The sequence below is a fragment of the Martes martes genome (assembly GCF_963455335.1).
Source record: "Martes martes genome assembly, chromosome: 4".
In the NCBI taxonomy this organism is placed as follows: domain Eukaryota; kingdom Metazoa; phylum Chordata; class Mammalia; order Carnivora; family Mustelidae; genus Martes; species Martes martes.
Window position 1 is genome coordinate 161,081,647 of NC_137891.1, and position 20,432 is coordinate 161,102,078.

General features: G+C 47.8%; 1 protein-coding gene across 1 annotated transcript; it reads left to right on the forward strand.

The window, feature by feature from the left end:
* The first annotated feature begins 12,117 nt into the window (after positions 1-12,117).
* Positions 12,118-18,503, forward strand: MYCL (MYCL proto-oncogene, bHLH transcription factor). Its single transcript, XM_080800989.1, has 3 exons — positions 12,118-12,210; positions 12,547-13,051; positions 16,025-18,503. Exons 1-3 carry the CDS (start codon positions 12,130-12,132, stop codon positions 16,621-16,623), a joined length of 1,185 nt encoding a protein of 394 aa, XP_080657115.1. The 5' UTR covers positions 12,118-12,129; the 3' UTR covers positions 16,624-18,503.
* Positions 18,504-20,432: the final 1,929 nt, after the last annotated feature.

Sequence of the window (20,432 nt, forward strand, 5' to 3'; positions counted from 1 at the left end):
TCAAAATTGTCCTCAGACTAGGCACATGGCATGTCTCCTTTCTGAGGGGCAGTGCCAGGGGGCCCTGTGGGCTTTAGCCATTACCACAATCTCTAGAGCTCAAAAGCCCCATCTCATACCCCAGGTGGCAGCTCAGGCTGGCTACACCACCCCTTCAAGTTTGGAGCCCACCCTCCATCAAGTCTAAGGAGACAAATTGCTTTTCCTGTTTGCATTAGGCGTTAAGATTTCCCCCAACTCCTAGTCCTCTGGGGAAACGCTGAGGGGAACGTTTCCTATGTGATGCGCACATGAGAAAATGGACTCACTTAGACGTGGAGCCGGGGCTCAGGACTCCCTCTCTTGCATTATGCATGAAGACTCTCTTCTTCCAGAAGTGACCTTTCCAGGGGCACCTGGGTGGCTCAGTAGGTTAAACCTCTGCCTTCGGCTCAGGTCATGATTTCAGGGTCCTGGGATCGAGCCCCGCATCAAGCTCTCTGCTCGCTGGGGAGCCTGCTTCCCCCTCTCCCTCTGCCTGCCTTTCTGCCTACTTGTGATCTTTCTCTCTGTCAAATAAATAAAATCTTAAAAAAAAAAAAGTGACCTTTTCCAAGGCATAGATATATCTGTCACACTTCCACTCACGAATCTCCTATGATTCTTCATTGCTCATTATCCTCAGCCCACGCTCCTTAGACAGGCACTCAAGGCCTTGGTTGAGACTCCATCCATACTGTTCACCTTAAATTGCCAAAGAAGGAAACAGAAGAAAACTGACATTTAAAAAAATTCTCCTCTGGGCCACGCACTTTGCTAAACACTGCAAATACAGGTTTCTTCCACTATCTCAATGTAGAGAGTTCCTAGGAAATCTTTCATAAGCCCAACTAGTATAAAGCAAAAGTAATCTCTGCATTCTGAGAGTCCACATTATGCTCTTTGCTTCTATGAAAGAATTATATTATTACAGTAGAGGCTTTTTTTTTTTTTTTAAGCATACTCCCCTGGGTGCCTGGGTGGCTCAGTCAGTTAAGCGTCTGCCTTCAGTTCAGGTCATGATCCCAAGGTCCTGGGATTGAGCCCAGGGAGCCTGCTTCTTCCTCTCCCTTACCTCCCACTCATGTGCTCTCTTCCCCGCCCCCAACCTTAGATAAATAAAAATAAAATAAAATTGTTTTTTAAAGATTTTATTTTTATTTATTTGAGAGAAAGACAGAGAGAGAGAGCACATGAACAGGAGGAGGGGCAGAGGGAGAAGCAGGCTCCCCGCTGAGCAGGGAGCCCGATGCGGGGCTGATCCCAGGACCCGGAGATCATGACCTGAGCCCAAGGCAGCTGCTTAACCGACTGAGCCACCCAGGTGTCCCATAAATAAAATCTTTTAAAACAAGAAAAAAGAAAAGCTAAATCCTCCTCAGATTTCTTTCAGTTAGTAAAACCAAATACTAATGTACTTTCAGAAAGTGAGGGTTGCCTTGTAGTAACTTATTTCTCCAATAATGCTGCTAGGCTGGGCATTTTACAGATGAGAAAACTGAGAGGCAGTACCACCTGATTCGGTGTGACACAACTAGCAAACAGAAATGTTGTATTCAGCCTACTTCTCTTTACTCTTGAAAGCTGCTCTTGTCTCTTTAGGCCTGGCCTCCTCCCTTGGATGGATTCAGTGTAAAGTCTAAAATCTTCAGAACAGGGGTGCCTGTGTGGCTCAGTTGGTTAAATGTCTGCCTTCGGCTCAGGTCATGATCTCAGGGTGCTGGGATGGAGCCCCACATCGGGCTCCCTGCTCACTGGGGAGCCTGCTTCTGCCTCTCCTTCCTGCTCCTCCTCTCTCACTATCTCTGTCTCTCTCTCTCCAGTAAATACATAAAATATCAAAACAACAACAACAACAACAAAATCTCCAGAACCCTTTTCTCACTGCACTCAAAACAAGGCCACATTCCTTAGGGTTCTAAGAAAAGGACAACTTTTCAGTGAAACTCGAGCAGAGGTAATAGAGCCACAGAAAAGGGATAAGAAATCAGATTTTTATCTGATTAAATTCTTCTGGTATTGGTGCCAGAGTCCTTCCTCTCCCTTCTACCCCCCTTCTTTCCCCTTCCTTCTCCCCAACTCTCCCTTCTCATCGTCCCTCACCTTTATCTTCTTAACTTCAGCTGGAATTCTAGACATCTGTAAGGCTCAGATCAAATTTCCTTTCTCCAGAAAACCCTCTGAGAGCATCTGACTCAGGAATCTGCCTAATAAAAGTGAGAGCTGTTGTAGTTTCAAACGAAGAGGAGATTTCTGGCTGAAACTTCACTAGACCCAGTCCTGAAAATCCACAAATGGCAGTAAGAGGATTGGGGGGAAAAAACTATAAACTCACAAGGGAAGAGAATGAATGACTGTTTAATGGTCATAGGGTTTACTTTGGGGGTGAAGAAAATGTTCTAGAATTAGTGGTGATGGTTGCACATACAAAAAAAGAAAGAAACGAATGGGAGAACCTGGACCCTTGCCTCACACCATATACAAAATTTGACTCAAATGGATCAAAGACCTAAATGTAAGAGCTAAAACTGCAAAACTCTTGGAAGAAAATGGGAGTAAATCTACATGACCTTGGACTTGGCAATGGATTCTTAAACATGATGCCAAAAGGCACAGCAACAGAAGAGAAAATAGATTAATTTCATCAAATTAAGAACTTTTTTTAAAGAAACTCTTTTTTTTTTTAATTTATTTATTTGACGGATAGAGATCACAAGTAAGGAGAGAGGCAGGCAGAGAGAGAGGAAGGGAAGTAGGCTCCCTGCTGAGCAGAGAACCCCATGTGGGGCTCGATTCCAGGACCCTGAGATCATGACCTGAACCAAAGGCAGAGGCTTTAACCCACTGAGCCACCCAGGCGCCCCTCTTTTTTTTTTTTTTTAAGATTTTATTTATTTATTTGACAGAGAGAGAATACAAGTAGGCAGAGAGGCAGGCAGAGGGAGAGGGGGAAGCAGGCTCCCCGCAAAGCAGAGAGCCTGATGCGGGGCTCGATCCCAGGATCCTGAGATCATGACCTGAACTGAAGGCAGAGGCTTAACTCACTGAGCCACCCAGACGCCCCTCAAATTAAAAACTTTTGTGCTTTAAAGAACATTGTGAAGAAATTGAAAAGGCAATTCACAGAATGGAAGCAAATATTTGCAAATCATATATCTGATATGGATCTGGAATCCAAGACTATATAAAGACCTCTTACAACTCAATGACAAAAAAGACCAACAACCTGATTAAAAAATGGGCAAGGGGGAGGGGCTCCTGGGTCACTCGTGGGTTAAAGCTTCTGCCTTCGGCTCAGGTCAAGATCTCAGGGTCCTAAGATCCAGCCCTGCATCCGGCTCTCTGCTCAGCAGGGAGCCTGCTTCCCCCACTCTCTCTCGGCCTGCCTCTCTGCCTACTTGTGATCTCTGTCTGTCAAATACATTAATAAAATCTTTTTTTAATAAAATGGGCAAAGCGGAGAGCCTGGGTGGCTCAGTCGGTTGTTAAGTATCCAGCTCTTGATTTCAGCTCAGGTCATGATCTCAAGGTCATGATCTCAGGGTCAGGAGATCAAGCCCCGGGATGGGGTCTGCACTGGGTATGGAGCCTGCTAGAAATTTTCTCTCCCCTCTGCACCCCCCACCCCCTTCTTTCTCTCTCTCTCTTAAAAAAAATGGGGAAAGGATCTGAATAGACATTCACAAAGAAGAGATATTAATGGTGAATAAATACATGAAAAGATATTCAATATTATTAGTTGTTAGAGGAATACAAATCAAAACCACAATGAATACCACTTCACACCCATAAGATGGCTATAATAATAACTGAAAAGAATAAGTATTGGCAAGGATGTGGAAAAATTGTCATCCTTATACATTACCACTGGGAAATGTAAAATGGTGCAGTCTAGGTGGAATAAATACAATCTCTTAAGAAACAGAAATTAAAGGGGTGCCTGGGTGGCTCAGTTGGTTAAGCATCTGCCTTTGGCTCAGATCATGATCCCAGGGTCCTGAAATCCAGTCCTGCACTGGGCTCCCTGCTGTAGGGGAACCTGCTTCTCCCTCTCACTCTGTCTGCTACTCCCCATGCTTGTGCTCACTTTCTCTCTCTCTCTGTCAAATAGATAAATAAAATCTTTTTTAAAAAAGAAATTAAGGGGGCGCCTGGGTGGCTCAGTGGGTTAAAGCCTCTGCCTTTGGCTCAGGTCCTGATCTCAGGGTCCTGGGATCGAGCACCACATCGGGCTCTCTGCTCAGTGGGGAGCCTGCTTCCCTCTCTCTCTGCCTGCCTCTCTGCCTACTTGTGATCTCTCTGTCAAATAAATAAATAAAATCTTAAAAAAAAATAAATTAGGGGCACCTGGGTGGCTCAGTGGGTTAAAGCCTCTACCTTCGGCTCAGGTCATGATCCCAGGGTCCTGGGATTGAGCCCTGAATCGGGCTCCCTGCTCACCAGGGAGCCTGCTTCCTCCTCTCTTTCTGCCTGCCTCTCTGCCTACTTGTGATCTCTGTCTGTCAAATAAATAAATAAAATCTTTTTAAAAAAAAAAAGAATGTAAGAAAGAAAGAAAGAAAAAGAAATTAAAAATATGTAATGGTCAAAAACTTTTTTTAAATCAATAGCAGATTGGAAGTTGAGGAAACCTCCCAAAAAGTCAAATGAAACACACAGATGTAGTAATGAGAGAGAAGATAAGAAAAGGCTAGCAGGAGTTTCAGAAGGAGAGAAGAAAACAGTGAAGGGGAATTTTTCAAAAATATAATTACAGGGAGAAAAAAATATATATATATAATTTCAGAATGAATTGGTTTCCAGATTAAAAAGTTTGGGGCAAGAAATGCAAAAAGATCCTGCAACGCAATTCTAGATACTAACTGCAGAGTTAGGCCAAACTTCACAGGTTAAGGGCACAGTCCTCCGTAAGACTGCCCTCACTTCAGACACCAGCTGCGAGCTCAGGGTTTCCCAGGCCACCAACACTTATAACCGACTGGCTACAAATTCATGAGTTCCCACTTCAAGTTTGATAATTCACTAGAACAACTCACAGATCTTAGGGAAATGGGATACTAATGCTTACAGATTTATTATGGCAAAAAGGATACAAATCAGGCTCAACAAAAAGAAGAGACACACAGGGCAAGGTCTCGGATGTCCCAAACATGAAACTTCAGTTCTTCTTCCCGTGGAGTCAGAATGTATCACCCTCCCAACACATGTATGTGTAATAACATAAACAGAACATTGTTAACCAGGAAAGTTCACCAGAGCGTTAGTGTCTAGTTTTTACTGGGCTTTCATTAGGTAAACAGAACTAACTAATCATTGTTCATATCAATCTCCAGCCCCCTTTTCCCTTCCAGAGGTCAGACTGATATCACATGACCCACACCCCAACCCTCTAATTACTTGGTTGGCTTTTCTTCCTTTCTTTCTTTTTTTTTTTTTTTTAAGATTTTATTTATTTATTTGACACAGATCGAGAGACAGCAAGAGAGGGAAGCAAGGGGAGTAGGAGAGGGAGAAGTAGGCTCCTTGTTGCGCAGCGAGCCAATGTGGGGCTTGATCCCAGGACCTTGGGATCATGACACAAGCCAAAGGCAGATGCTTAATGACTGAGCCACCCAGGCCCCCCGATGGTTGGCTTTTCTTGCTTGCTCAAACCCTATCTTGGGTCCCTTAACTCTCTGGCTATCCAGCTTATATAATTTAATGTATCTTAAACAATCTAGAGGCCCATCATGAGTAATCCATTAGCATAAACTATCAAGGCCCTTTATGAATAATAAACAAAGTCCTATTGCTTGGCCAATTCCAGGGATATAGAGGCTACTTCCCAGGGACTAGAGACAAGGACCTATCAAATTCTTTATTATACAACAGACCCAACAATTTTTTCATTTATCAATGAAAAAATTCAGAATGTCAGGGACAAAGAATGTACCCTCAAAGCTTCCAGAGAGAAAGTTTCCAGAGAGAAACAAAGGTTTCTTTTTTTTTTTTTTTTAAGATTTTATTTATTTATTTGACACAGAGAGAGATCATAAGTAGGCAGAGAGGCAGGTAGAGAGAGAGGGGGAAGCAGGCTCCCTGCTGAGCAGAGAGCCCAGTGCGGGGCTCGATTCCAGGACCCTGAGCTGAAGGCAGAGGCTTTAACCCACTGAGTCACCCAGGTGCCCTGAGAAACAAAGGTTTCAAATCATATCAACCTTGAGCGCCTGGATGGCTCAGTCGGAAGTGCACCTGACTCTTGATCTTGGGTTTATGAGCTCGAGCCCCACACTGGGTGTGGAAATAAGCTAAAAATAAACTTCAAATGATAACGACCTCAAAGGCAACATTGGTTGCTAAGAAACAGGAAAGCAATACCTTTAAATTTTTGAGGGAAAATTATTTCTAATCTGGCATTCTATAACCAACCATACTATCAACCAAAGATGAAAAGTATAATAAAGACAATTTCAGAAATGCAAAGTCTCAAAACTTTTACTTCCCAAGGACCTTTCCTCAGGCACTACAGAAAGGTGTGCTCCAACAATGTGAGGAAGTCAATCAAGAAAGTAAAAGCAGGGGCGCCTGGGTGGCTCAGTGGGTTATGCCTCTGCCTTTGGCTCGGGTCATGATCTCAGGGTCCTGGGATTGAGCCCCGCATCCTGCTCAGTGGGGAGCCTGCTTCCTCCTCTCTCTCTCTGCCTGCCTCTCTGTCTACTTGTGATTTCTCTGTCAAATAAATAAATTAAATCTTAAAAAAAGAAAGAAAGAAAGAAAGTAAAAGCAATGAGTTCCAGAAAACAGGGGAGCCAATGCAGGAGAGAAACAAAGGGAATTTCCAGAACGATGGTGAAGGGAAGTTACTGAATAACAGTTGTGACTAGGGATAGACTCAATCAAGAAATTCAGATTAGAACAGGAAGATAAAGATAAAGTGTTCCAAAGGGTATGTTTCCAAGAAAAAAATGGAACTGATAGATTGATTACTTGCTTGATGGGTTTGACTACATGAAGTAATCTTTGTAGCTCAGGTGGGAATGTGTAGGGTTAAACTCATCATATATAAATAGAAATCTACACAAAGGAAAAAAATGAAATAATCTGAAAAAAATTAAATAATCTGAAAAAATTTGTGCAAGAAGGAAAATGTAGTCAGAGTGCTCCATAGTCATATAGTCAAAATATTTAATGCTTAAAATTAAATATAATTATATTTACATGTAAATATAATTATATTTATAATAAATATAAATATTTAATATTTAAAAATCTAACTGGGAGAATAAGGGAAGGCCAAATATGTGGGCATGGTAAAGGAAATATAAGAGCTACATCTTCTATTGTAGAATGTTGATAGGAATTTAAAGATTTTATTTATTTATTTGACAGACAGCGATCACAAGTAGGCAGAGAGGCAGGCAGAGAGAGAGAGGAGGAAGCTCCCTGCTGAGCAGAGAGCCCGATGCCAATGCGGACTCAGTCCCAGGACCCTGAGATCATGACCTGAGCTGAAGGCAGAGGTTTAACCCACTGAGCCACCCAGGCGCCCTCGATAGGAATTTAAAAATCAGGAAAAACAGATAATATTGGTCAAAATATGGAAGTAAATATTACGAACAAAAAACAGGTAAAAGAGGGGCACCTCAGTGGCTCAGTGGGTTAAAGCCTCATCGAGCCCCGCATCGGGCTCTCTGCTCAGCAGGGAGCCTGCTTCCCCCTCTCTCTCTGCCTGCCTCCCTGCCTGCTTGTAATCTCTGTCTGTCAAATAAATAAAAAAAAATCTTTTTAAAAAAAGAAAAAAAAAACAGCTAAAAGAGTAGTTTTCTTTGGGGACTGAGAATCAGGGGTGATGAGGGCAGGGCAGAAGACACCCTTTCTTCTTTTTTTTTAACCTTGTCATACACTTAGTTGATGTTTTAAAACCATATACATGTATTATTTCGATTTAAAATGTTTTAAGAAAAATAAAGGAGGTGAAAAATTGACTGTTGCTAAGGTAGCATTTGTTATCTTAGGGAATTCATATCACCATCCTGGGTCCAGATATCACCTCAGAAAACAAAGCTGTTAACCCTAAAAGCAGCAGCATCTCTATGGAACAGATACACATTAACCAGGCTCATGAGACTGATGTTTCAAATCAGATGCCAATTCATTAATTTCTAAGGGAAAGCAGGGCTTTGAAGCAGGCTAGATCTTCTTGTTCACTGATGAGTGCATTCTCTCCCTATGGGCGGATCTACATAGGGAAGAGAGTGACTTTCAGCAGGTGGCTTGGTGATCCAAAACACAGGTGAAGGGGGCGGTGAAACCACTGGGTGGTTTCAAAGAATGAGGCCTCCATCTCCCTTGTTCTTGGACCAGCATCTTTGTCCCCAGACAGCACTAGGATAGACAGTTTAGTAACTGCCTTGACAACCCTTAAGGCTCTCTGCTTCATTGGCTATCTAGACTCCTCCTAAAAGGCCCTTCCTTCTTTTTTTTTTTTTTAAAGATTTTATTTATTTATTTGACAGAGAGAGACACAACGAGAGAGGGAACACAAGCAGGGGGAGTGGGAGAAGGAGAAACAGGCGTCCCCCTGAGCAGGGAGCCCGATATGGGGCTCTATCCCAGGACGCTGGGATCATGACCTGAGCCGAAGGCAGAGGTTTAACCCACTGAGCCACCCAGGCTCCCCTGGCCCTTCCTTCTTTTTTCTTTTCTTTTCTTTTCCTTTCCTTTCTTTTCTTTCTTCCTTTCCTTCTTTCTTTCTCTCTTAAGATTTTATTTATTTATCTGACAGAGAGTGAGACAGTGAGAGAGGGAACACAAGCAGGAGTAGTGGGAGAGGGAGAAGCAGGCTTCCTACCAAGCAGGAAGCCTGATGTGGGGCTCTATCCCAGGACCCTGGGATCATGACCTGAGCTGAAGGCAGATGTTTAAAGACTGAGCCACCCAGACGCCCCATGGTACCGTCTTTCCTTCTTTCTTTCTCTTTCTTTTTTAAAAGATCATTTATTTATTTATTTGACAGAGAGAGAGAGATCACAAGTAGGCAGAGCAGCAGGCAGAAAGAGCAAGGGAAGCAGGCTCCCCACTGAGCAGAGAGCAGGATGCGGGGCTTGATCCCAGGACCCTGGGATCATGACCTGAGCAAAAGCCAGAGGCTTAACCCACTGAACCACCCAGGCACCCCAAGGTACCTTCTTTCTTTAAGCAGCTTTAATGCCTTTATTCAGGAGGCACCTGGGTGGCTCAGCCGGTTAAGCATCTGCCTTCAGCTCAGGTCATGATCTTGGGGTCTTGGGATTGAGCCCGTATCAGCTCCTTATCGGGCTCCCTGCTCAGTGAGGAGTCTGCTTCTCCCTATGCCTCTGCCCCTCCTCCCCACCCCTGCTTGTTCTCTCTCTCTATCCAATAAATAAATAAATAAAATCTTTTTTAAAAATACCTTGGGGCACCTGGGTGACTCAGTGGGTTAAAGCCTCTGCCTTCGGCTCAGGTCATGATCCCAGGGTCCTGGGATCGAGCCCCGCATCGGGCTGTCTGCTCAGCAGGGAGCCTGCTTCCTCCTCTCTCTGCCTGCCTCTCTGCCCACTTGTAATCTCTGTCTGTGAAATAAATAAATAAATAAAATATTAAAAAAAATTTTTTTAAGCTTAAAAAATACCTTTTTTCAGGTTACAGTCTAGACTCGATCTGACAGTTGTTTTGTCTGCATCAGCTAGGTTGGCACATCTCTACTTTACAACATTAGAAACTTATGTCCAACCAAACAGGCAACACATTTACAAAGCACCCGTGATGTGCGAGGCTTTGCTCTAAGCCCTGGAGTTACGAGTGGCCAAGAAGACTGACATTTGTCTCTGCCCTCATTAAGCTTACAGTCTGGTAAGGAAGACAGACATTAAACAAATTGTACAGCTTTCGGCCACTGTGAAGCTGGAAAGGTAAGATTCTAACCCAGCCAGGGATGTGAGATCTCACTGTCCTCTTCCTCTTCGACCTTTCCCCCAGAACCCCTCAATAAAATGGTTCGATCCCCTCCCTGCACTAAAAAAAAAAAAAGCGTGCAAAGTGAAGGAGCAGCCCAACTCTCAGAGACGATTTACTTTATCCTAGTTCTTGATGTGGGGGTCACCTCATGGGTGCCCCCAGATATCACCTACTACAATCTTACAGCACAATCCTAGTGCTGTCTGCTGAATCATGGGGAAGGGCTGTTGAGTAAGGATTTCATCTGGATAGAGAAAGAACACCCATTTTCCAAGCATAGAATCCCAATATCCTGTGGATTCTATATCCCAAATCCTTCCAATAAGGAAGGATTTTATGCTTAAATTTATCTGGGGGTGGTTTCTGTCATGTAGAACCAAGAATCCTGACTGGTACAGCAACCATCTCAGACATCCATGCACCAGAAAGCAAGTTGCCAAAAGGCAGTTCCAAACCCTCTGCCTTAGGACTGCAACCAAACCTGGATCCTTTCTGACCTGCACTTTCATTCAGTACAAAGCAGGGCACACAGACTGTCGCAATAAAAATCTGGTTGGCTGAGTCACTCACTAAGTCCAGAAGTATCTGCCAGAAGCTGTTCTAGATACTGAGGCTACAAAGCTAGTAAGAACTAGTTGCTGACCTTCAAAGATGTCCCACAAGCATTTTAGACCCAATATATTCAAAATTGAGGGTGTCATCTTCCCTGCCTTTTCTCCCAACCCATACATCAACTCACACTTTGTGTATGCTCCACCACAATAAACTGCTTGCACTTCTCACTTCCCTCTGCTACGATGTCAACAATGAGTACTTTGGTGTTCTTAGACCACAGGAGTGGGAGGAAAAGAGACAGCTGGCAATCTGGCTGCTGACTGTAGACAGTGACCAGACCTTGCATGCCACATAGAACATTCTAGATATATTGGCTGCTAACCCAAATTACTTTACTTGGCCTAAATAGAATGGCCATATAGTTTAGCTTTTCTTTTCCCACGAAAGGCATAGAAGATGGATGACATTTCAAAGGGCTTATATGTCCATCATTTTGGCCATAGATGCAACTGCAGGCAATGGTCCCATTTTACAGATAAGCAAACAGAGGCTTCAAGTGACTTGGCCCCACAGCTACCAAATAGCAAAGCAAAGGCTTGAATGACGTTTCTCAACTCCAAATCCCCCATTTTCTTTCCTCTAGTACTTTAGCTCCTACAGAGCTGTTTTGTGTGTAGTGTGAGGGAAGGGAGATTCAACCCAGACCTAAACTCCGGGAAAAAATTCTCCTCCTTACCACAAGCGCACCAGGGCTAAGTCTGTTTACTTGCCTCTCTTCTTGGCCTGGTACCTTCCCTACTCTATCTTCTTAAAGAAATCCTCACAATACCCCTGTAAGGTAAGTATTACCATCCTTTATTTTATAAATGACACTTAAGCTCAGAAATGTTAAGTTTCATGCTCCAAAGTCCGGAACCTTCCTACCTCGCTTCTCTGAGGTCCAGATCTGGACCACCGCAGTAAAGAAACTGGCCAACAGGTGATAAAGAGGTTACCCGGGACCAGCCCCACTTCAGAGCTGAGGGCCGCCAGGTGGCGCGGTGGAGGTGCGCCAGTCCCCCCAACCTACACCCGGCCGCAGAAGCACCTGAAATAAGCCAGCCAAGCGGGCTCGAGGGGCGGGGCAGGGAGTAGCCCTATTCCCTAGCCCAGAGTGGGCAAGGAGTGCGCCTTCAGTTTGCATGCCGGGGATCGCCTAAGCCTAGCTGAAGAGTCACGCCTGCACCAGACGACCCTCAAACTGTGTCAGCTCGCTGCCTGCCCTGCACGACCCAGCGTGCAATTCATTTTGGGGGGGTCCAGGGAATAGAGTAGAGCGGGAGAGAGCAGCCAGGAGGGGTGGGGCGGAGACTCCACTGCCCCCACCTGTCGGGGGCGTGTCGGGGGCGGGGAAGGGGCGGTTCCTGCCCCGTAGGGTCCGCCCCCGGCCCCAGAGCCCCGGGCGCGCGACGAGATATAAGGCAGCCGGAAACAATGCGCCTGCATCTCGCGCTCCCGCGCCGATCCCGGGAGCGTCCGGGCCGTCGTGCGCGAGCGAGGGCGGGGGCGCGCGCGAGGGGGGCGCGCTTTTGAGTGCGGGGCGCGCGCTCGGCGGCGCGCATGTGCCTGTGTGCGGGCTGCCGGGCTGCCCGGAGCCGGCGGGGAGCCGGTCCGCTCCAGGTGGCGGGCTGCGGGAGCGAGGTGAGGCTACGGGCGGCGGGGAAGCGGGCTGCAGGCTGCCTCCTGGGCACCACGCGCCCCCACCCGGCCCGGCCGAGCCCTGGGAGCTGCGCTCCGGGCGGCGCTGGCAAAGTTTGCTTTGAACTCGCTCCCCGCAGCCGAGTCCGCGCGTTGTGAGCCGCTTCCCTGGGCGCGCCGACTCAGGGCTGGGCTTCCCGGGACGCGAGGGAAGGGCGCGGGTTCCCAGCCGGGAGGTTGGGGAGGGACGAGAGCCTGGCAGCCGGCTGTGCAGGGGGACCTGGGGACGCCTTCTTCCCCAGCCCGCACCCCATCAGCCAGTCCCCTTCCCTCCCGCAGGGAGCGGACATGGACTTCGACTCGTACCAGCACTATTTCTACGACTATGACTGCGGGGAAGATTTCTACCGCTCCACGGCGCCCAGTGAGGACATCTGGAAGAAATTCGAGCTGGTGCCGTCGCCCCCCACGTCGCCGCCCTGGGGCTCGGGTCCAGGCGCCGGGGACTCAGGCCCTGGAATTGGTCCCCCGGAGCCTTGGCCCGGAGGGGGCGCCGGGGAAGAGGCGGAATCCCGGGGCCATTCGAAAGCTTGGGGCAGGAACTACGCCTCCATCATCCGTCGTGACTGCATGTGGAGCGGCTTCTCCGCCCGGGAACGACTAGAGAGAGCGGTGAGCGACCGGCTTGCCGCCGGCGCACCCCGGGGGAACCCGCCCAAGGCGCCCGCCGCCCCAGACTGCGCTCCCAGCCTCGAAGCCGGCAACCCGGCTCCCGCTGCCCCCGGTCCGCTGGGCGAGCCCAAGACCCAGGCCTGCTCGGGGTCCGAGAGCCCAAGCGACTCGGGTAAGGACCGCCCCGGGCCATCCAAGAGGGGGGCACCCCAAGGGTGGCCAAAACTCTGCCGCTGTCTGAGGTCTGGCATTGGGTCTTCGCGAGCCCTTCGGCCACCTCCCCCTTTCTCTGGCTGAAGCTGCCGGTGTAGCCCCCAGCGGTGTCTGTCTGGCACGTGGGTGTGTTAGTAAACAGTTTCAAGAAGTGGCGTGGGAGCCAGCGTCCTTTTGATGATGATTGGAGCCCCAGGGGACAAGGGAGACTGGGTGAAGCTTAGCGTTTAGAGAGGACAATACTAGGATTGGACTGTAGGGGATATCTGTCCTCCGGAGGCTGGAAGGGGTCCCTTAAGGGTCACTTCGGGCTTGAAGTTTTTTGTTGCTGCCACTTTCCCTGGGGAAACTCACACTCCCCTAGAGAGAGAGGAAGCTGAGGAGCCTTTTGTGCAAAGCCAAAGCCTTCACTCTTTAAAAAATCTAGTTTCCTGTCTGCTTTACTTTAAAATGCCCATAATGCCCTCCCCTTGCACCATTCCCACCCTCTACCATTTGTGCCCCACACAATCACCCACCAGACAGGCAACAGAGCAATGAACTCTCCCTATTAACAGATGGAAAAGCTGAGGCTTAGAAATAGGAAATCACTAGAACTAAGCCCCATCTTCTTTTGCCCAACCCTCCATTGCAACCAGACACTTCCTGGATGTTTCCAGGGTCTTCACGGTAGCTTATCCGGGAAGGGCTACACCTTGCTTTGTTGATTTGGTCTGAGTTGGAAAGACGTTCCTCTAGCTCCCTCCTAATTTCGCCTGTGGCTCTGTGTAGCTGCTTCCTTGCATTCAACAAATGTTCGCTGGCCCCTGCTTGGTACCGAGCTCTGAGCTAGGTGCCAGAATCACAGATACTGGGCTCCAGCCTCCTCCCCCACCCTTGAATGCAAATTTAAACCTCTTGAAGGGCAGACTTTCAGCATCCTGTGCCACCAAACTATGCTGTTCTTATCCTAGCCCCTTAGACCTCTACCCATGAGAGAGACTGGAGAGGGTGCTTCTCTAGGGTGCCAACTGACTAGCATCAGGTAAATCAGGACTGAGAAAACTCTCGGTAGCTTTTAAAGAATAACTTCTACAGAACCGTTTGAGAGGGAACTGGGGAGTGGGTATGGAAGTTGTCGTACACTTGAGGGGAAAAATAAGAATAACAAGAAATTAAAAGTCAATTTTTTTCGGTCCACTGTGTTAAGGTCATTTTTAACCTGCTTGCTTTCAACACCAAGAGCTCGTGTTTGTTTAATGGCTGGAATGGGAGTTTTGAGTTCAAGAAACCAATAAAGATGTATCTCTACAAAAGCTGATGAGTGGTAGAGTGGAAAGAGCATTGTCTGGGGAGTTTCGAGATCTTAGTTTGAGATCCAGAATATTACAAAGGTGATATGCGGACTTGGCTGATCTGGATCTCAGTTTCTCCTTCTGCACACGAGAGGGTTGGACTTGATTGTCCAGCTGAGGCCATTTCCTTGTCTGGGTAGAGTTAGACCATCTCTGAAAAGAATGGTGTCTTACATTATTTCTTCCTTAGGCAAGAACCTTACCAGCTATGAGGTTAACACAAATATTAAAGTTTGGGATGTGGGGAAGCCTCCTGAATCATTTTCTGACTTGCCCTTTAACCTGAACCTGTTTGCAAGCTCCTGGTTCACTCACAGGCCACATGGCCCAGAACAAAATGCAACAGATTGCAAACAATAAGGGGGGGTGGGGAGAGTGACTGACGGCAAGGCTCAGCCAATAGGGTCTAGGGGCTGGGTAAAACAGCATTCCAAACACAGCTTAGCCAGCCAATCACAGGCCTTGTGGCCAGGAGGGCTGAATGGTCAGGTTTTATTAATGGAGAAATAATGCGATTGTCCACACAATGGAAGCCTTCCTGACAAAGGGGCTCAAGCATCCTGATATTCAAAAGAGGCCGAGAACTGAGCTCTTATGTTGTCAGACTGGAATGCATTAAGGTGGCCTTCTATGCGGGGGCGGCAAAATGCGTGAAACAGGAAGGCTTTCCCCTATTTGCACCTCTCGGTGGTTGGGTAGCCAGGGAGACCTTTGAGGCAGGGAATGACGGGGGCATTTCCAGGCGTCTCCAGGTCCCTGGTGTTTTGGCCCCTTGTATTGGGACATTCTGCTGCTGCTCAGTTCCCTGTCCCCCTCAGAGGTCGCTTGGAAATGGTCGCTTGTACCTTTGTGAAGTTCCAGCAGCTTTTGCGGACATTCGATTACGAATCCAACCCTCTTCTGGTCCAGGGAGGGGGGTGGGGCGGACGACCTATAAATGATGGATGACTAGAAACCCATTGAAACCAGGAGCAAAATGCTCCTGAGGGAAACCCGTTCCCTCCCCTCTGTGGGTGAGGAGGGATGGGTTGTAGCCCCCCCGCCCTTCTCTGAATCTTCAGCTGAAAAGGATGGCAGAATAGAGAGGTGGGGGGATAATAGGATTTATAACTTGTGAAAAGTAACAATTCCCCAAGTGCAGACTGTGCTGGGCAGGAACAAAGGGCAGCTCTGCCCACAGACCCCTCATTTACAATTCTGATGGGGCATGAAAGAGCCCGACTGGGGGAGATCTTTAGAGCTAAACTTTGTCCCAGGCCGATAGCTCTTTCTCTCCATCCCCTCAGTGGGGGAGGGGAGCGCCTGGGCAGACTGGGGGCTGTTGGCTTGGGTCTGCCTTTTGTTCTTATCTAAGCCTTGCTGTGCAAAAGGAAATTGGAGAATATTTTCCTCCTTGCTTATTTCCCCTTCTTTCCTTCGCGCTGCCCTTACCCCCTTACAAACGAACCAGTTATCTTTCTCCTCACTTCAATCTGTTTATATCTAAATGGGGGGAAATGTCAGTTCCTTTCCCAAGCCCCAGCATAGGGGTGTGTGTGTGTGTGTGTGTGTGTTTCTCATGGGGTGTGTTTCTTCTCTGGATCTCTCTTCTTGGACAGAGGGTGAAGAAATTGACGTTGTGACAGTGGAGAAGAGACAGTCCCTGGGTGTACGGAAGCCAGTCACCATCACGGTGCGGGCAGACCCTTTGGACCCCTGCATGAAACACTTCCACATCTCCATCCATCAGCAACAGCACAACTACGCCGCCCGTTTTCCTCCGGAAAGCTGTTCCCAAGGAGGGGCTCCAGAGAGAGGTCCCCAAGAAGAGGCTCTGGAGAGAGATGTCCCAGAGGAAAAGGAAGAAGAGGCAGATGAAGAGATCGTGAGTCCCCCACCTGTAGAAAGCGAGGCTCCCCAGTCCTGCCACCCCAAACCCGTCAGTTCCGACACCGAGGATGTGACCAAGAGGAAGAACCACAACTTCCTGGAGCGCAAACGGCGGAATGACCTCCGTTCTCGGTTCTTGGCCCTGAGGGACCAGGTACCCACCTTGGCCAGCTGCTCCAAGGCCCCCAAAGTGGTGATCCTGAGCAAGGCCTTGGAGTACTTGCAAGCCCTGGTGGGGGCCGAGAAGAGGATGGCCACGGAGAAAAGGCAGCTCCGATGCCGGCAGCAGCAGCTGCAGAAGAGAATTGCGTACCTCAGCGGCTACTAAGTGACCAAAAAGGCCGACTGCTCTGTCTTACAGAGACCTGAGTTTATTTTTTCACCTTTCTTCTCCCCCTTAGTAATTTGCACATTTTGGTGATGGTGGGACAGTCCGAACAGTACCTTCCAGAATGCAGTGCAGCTGGCGCACACACTCCTAAGGGCTCGCATTCTCGGAAACCTGGAAGCCCAGCGCTCCCTCTTCCCCGACTCACAGGAGCGCTGGGTCTTCTCTGGCACCTCGGGCTTCTCAGGCAGGCAGCTGACCGAGGAGACTTGGGGGCTGCCTAGCTCACTAGCTCAGAAGAAAAGCCTGACAGATGCTATGCAACAGGTGGTGGACGTTGTTGGGGGTGGGGGGGCTCCAGCCGGCATGAAATCTCACACTCCGGATGAGCTTTAGGCTGGGAAAGGATGCTCCCGCTGGTGTCTCTGGGGTGATGCTAGGACAGCTGGGCCCGGACGCTCTCCCTGAGGCTCTTCTTTCCAGGAGACACACGAGCTGTCTTGGGTGAAGACAAGCTCACAGACTTGATCAGCATGGACCATTACCTCACTGTCAGACACTTTACAGTAGCTGAGGAGTTGGAAAATTTATATATACTATATACATATATATATGTGTGTGTATATACATATATATATGTAATGATATTAGCCAACACCCCTCCTCCCAGTCTAAATGCTGCGACCTTGAGAACATTTAAAGAGTTTGGCCTCTAGATTCTTTGTCTCAAAGCCCTCTGGGCCCTTTCCTCTGAGGGAGAAACCATTCTGTCCCCACAAGGGACTTTTTTGTTTCCTTCTGCCTTTGTTATGCAATGGGCTCCACAGCACCCCTTTCCCACAGGTCAGAAATACTTCCCCAAGACGCTGGGAAATGGGTCCTAGCCTGGGGCCTGGGGAAGGCTTGGAGTCCTGGCTGGGAACTGTTATCCACCCAGGTGTTTTCCATCTTAGAATCTTTTCTCAAGGCAGATGTCAGGCACCTGCGGAGGGGGAACTCTACCACTTCCTCTTTCCCACTTCCCTCTCCTCTCCATGCCCGCCCGGTAAGTCTGAAGTTCTACTAGAACTGTGCAAACTGGCCTTCTAGTGCAACTCCAAGGAGCTTGCTTGCTGGCTCCAGAGCCACCCTCGGGCCCCGTGCCAGCCTGCCATGAGTCAGATCTCTTTCCCAGCGCCTGGGCCTCACTGAAGTTCTTGCTAGGAGAGCTGCTGGGACTCATATAGTCCTCCAGAAGGTGGACTAGTCTCCTGGTGGGTTTTAAAGGAGCTTCCAGGAGCGCTGCTTAGCCGACCGTGGATTTGGCCCCAGGTGAACTTGGTACGTCCAAGTGGATTCTAGGTGCAGCATCCAGTCTGGAAAGGCATCCAACCCAACAGGTGTACTGTGGGCAAACTCAGGAGCCCCTAAGCCTGGCCTGGAAGAAAGATCAGCTCCTCCAGAACCCTGCCCAGGGCAGCAGGTGCCTACTGGCTGTGGTTTTGAAAGCGGGGGAGGGGAGGACGGTAGCGCACTCTCTCCGGCTCTGCAAAGCCAGCTGCTACTTCCAAACTTATTATGCACAGTGGTCTGTTTCTGAGGTTGCTTCCTGGCCTCAGAGAACCCCAGTGGAAGTCTGGGGAACCTCTCTACTTTCTGGAGTATGGTTTTCGGGAGCCAGCTGACTTCTGGAACTGTGTTTGGAGAACAGGTGGGATAAAGGTTACTGATGTATCACCTGAATAGCTTGTGTTTTATAAGCTGCTGTTGGGTATTAGGCTGGGAGCAGTGGTTTGTTTTGTTTTGTTTTGTTTTGTTTTGTTTTTAATACTGTATTTTTGTATGCCTTTTGCAAAGTGGTGTTAATTGTTTTTGTACAAGAAAAAAAAAAAAAGACAACTCTTGGGCAATTCTCCTGTTGCAAGAGTCTGATTTATTTTGAAAGGCAAGTTTACCTGAAATTTTGTATTTAGTTGTGATTATCAATTGCCTGATTTTAAAATGTTGCCTTGTGGGACTTCCGCTAATAAAAGATTTCTCAAACATATCAGAGTGGGGGCACCTTATGCCAGCCAAGTCCCCCTGAGCCATGGGAAAGGATTTCAGGGTAACCACCAGTGATCCAGAGGGTTGCATTTCTCTAAACCATGTTGCTAACCAGGTCATTCCACTTTGGGTTCCTGAAATGCCATTTCAGACAAGTCTAAACAATGTCGGTTCAGTACTTGGTGTACTTAGTGAACGGTAAATCCTCTTGTGAATTGCAAGGAGTGCTGAGTTTGTACTTTGGAAGGTTTGAAATCCCAGTTCCACTACCTGATTTGTTCTGTGCCTTTTAGCGTGTTACCTCTGTGACCCTTAGTTTCCTTATCTGTAAAATGGGGGTAAATACTACGGTGCGGGGGGGCGGGGGGGGCAGGTATTAATGAAGTAGTAGATTTTAAGCCTCTTTCTCTCTTTCTTTCTTTTTTTAAAAATTTTTAATTTTTTTAATTAACATATAATGTATTATTAGCCCCAGGGGTACAGGTCTGTGAATCGCCAGGTTACTCTTTCTTTCTTTCTATCTTTCTTTTAGATTTATTTATTTATGGGGGTGCAGGGCAGAGGGAGAGGGAGAGAGAGACCCAAGCAGACTCTGCACTGACTGCTGAGCCTGACTCGGAACTCGATCTCACGACACAGAGATCATGGCCCTGAGATCATACATGACCTGAGCCGAAACCAAGATTTGGATGTTTAACCCACGCACCACTCAGGCACCCCTAAACTCCTTTCTAGAGTATAAAGCCTTATATTCTTCAGGGTGGTACCATTCTTACCTTGATGATCTGATGACTTTGCAGGATGTCTTAAAGATCCTCAAATATTTTGTGATATAAATTTTTTTTTCCATCTCCCTCAATTAGTGAAAGAAAATGAAAACTCCCCTTCCCTCCCATCATTCTCATAAACTTGCCATTGATGCAAGAAGGGAGAATTTGAATAATCGCCATTCCCGACAGAATACCGCGTATGCCAAAGGACTCTGCTCCCTCTCTCATATGACATCACAACCAACTACTTGCCGGGGCCAGGGAGGAGGGAGACTGAGGTTCTAAGACTGAAAACAAAACTGCCCAAAGTGACAGGGCTAGTAAGTAATCGAGCTGGGACTGAAATCCGTTTTTTGTTTGTTTGTTTGTTTTTAATTTTATTTATTTATTTATTTATGTGACAGAGAGAAAGTGGGAGAGAGAGAAGCAGGCTTCCCGCTGAGCAGGGAGCCTGATGCAGGGGCTTGATCCCGGTACCCTGGGATCATGACCTGAGCCAATGCTCAATGACTGAGCCACCCAGGAGCCCCTGAAACCTGCTTTGCCTATCTCCACAGCCTGAGGTCTTAATCATGGCAATAATAACAACAGCTTGTTTTGTTAGCATGGGGTGTGTGGGGGAGGTAAATATGGAATTCCATCACTTAACTGCTTGTTGGAATTGTCTTTCCTTGGAGCCATTGTGCCTGCCACTTATTGAGAGGAAGTGGAGCAAATGTTCCATGACCAGTCACTGTGCTGCAGTTGTGGCCTGGGTGGGTTAGTCTTGCCCCAGAGAGGCCCCTCCTGGGACTGGAAAAGGCCAACAGTTGCTGTTTGGAAAGGCCATGAGCATCATGGTGGGGGGAGGCCATATTGCCTCAGCTAATCCTTCCTTACAGCTCAGACCTGGTTGGTATTGCCTGCCTGCTCGCCCTCTCTTATAGGGAGCCTGAGTAGAGCCCAAAAGCTCCTATAAATTCCTCACATTTGCAAAGTGACAAGGTCACATAACAAAATCAGAATCCCAAACCC

Coding starts and splice junctions, on each gene's coding strand:
- MYCL (XM_080800989.1), top strand. CDS start 12,130: ATGTGCCTGTGTGCGGGCTGCCGGGCTGCCCGGAGCCGGCGGGGAGCC. Junction 12,211..12,546: donor TGGCGGGCTGCGGGAGCGAG/GTGAGGCTACGG, acceptor TCCCTCCCGCAG/GGAGCGGACATGGACTTCGA. Junction 13,052..16,024: donor CGAGAGCCCAAGCGACTCGG/GTAAGGACCGCC, acceptor CTTCTTGGACAG/AGGGTGAAGAAATTGACGTT.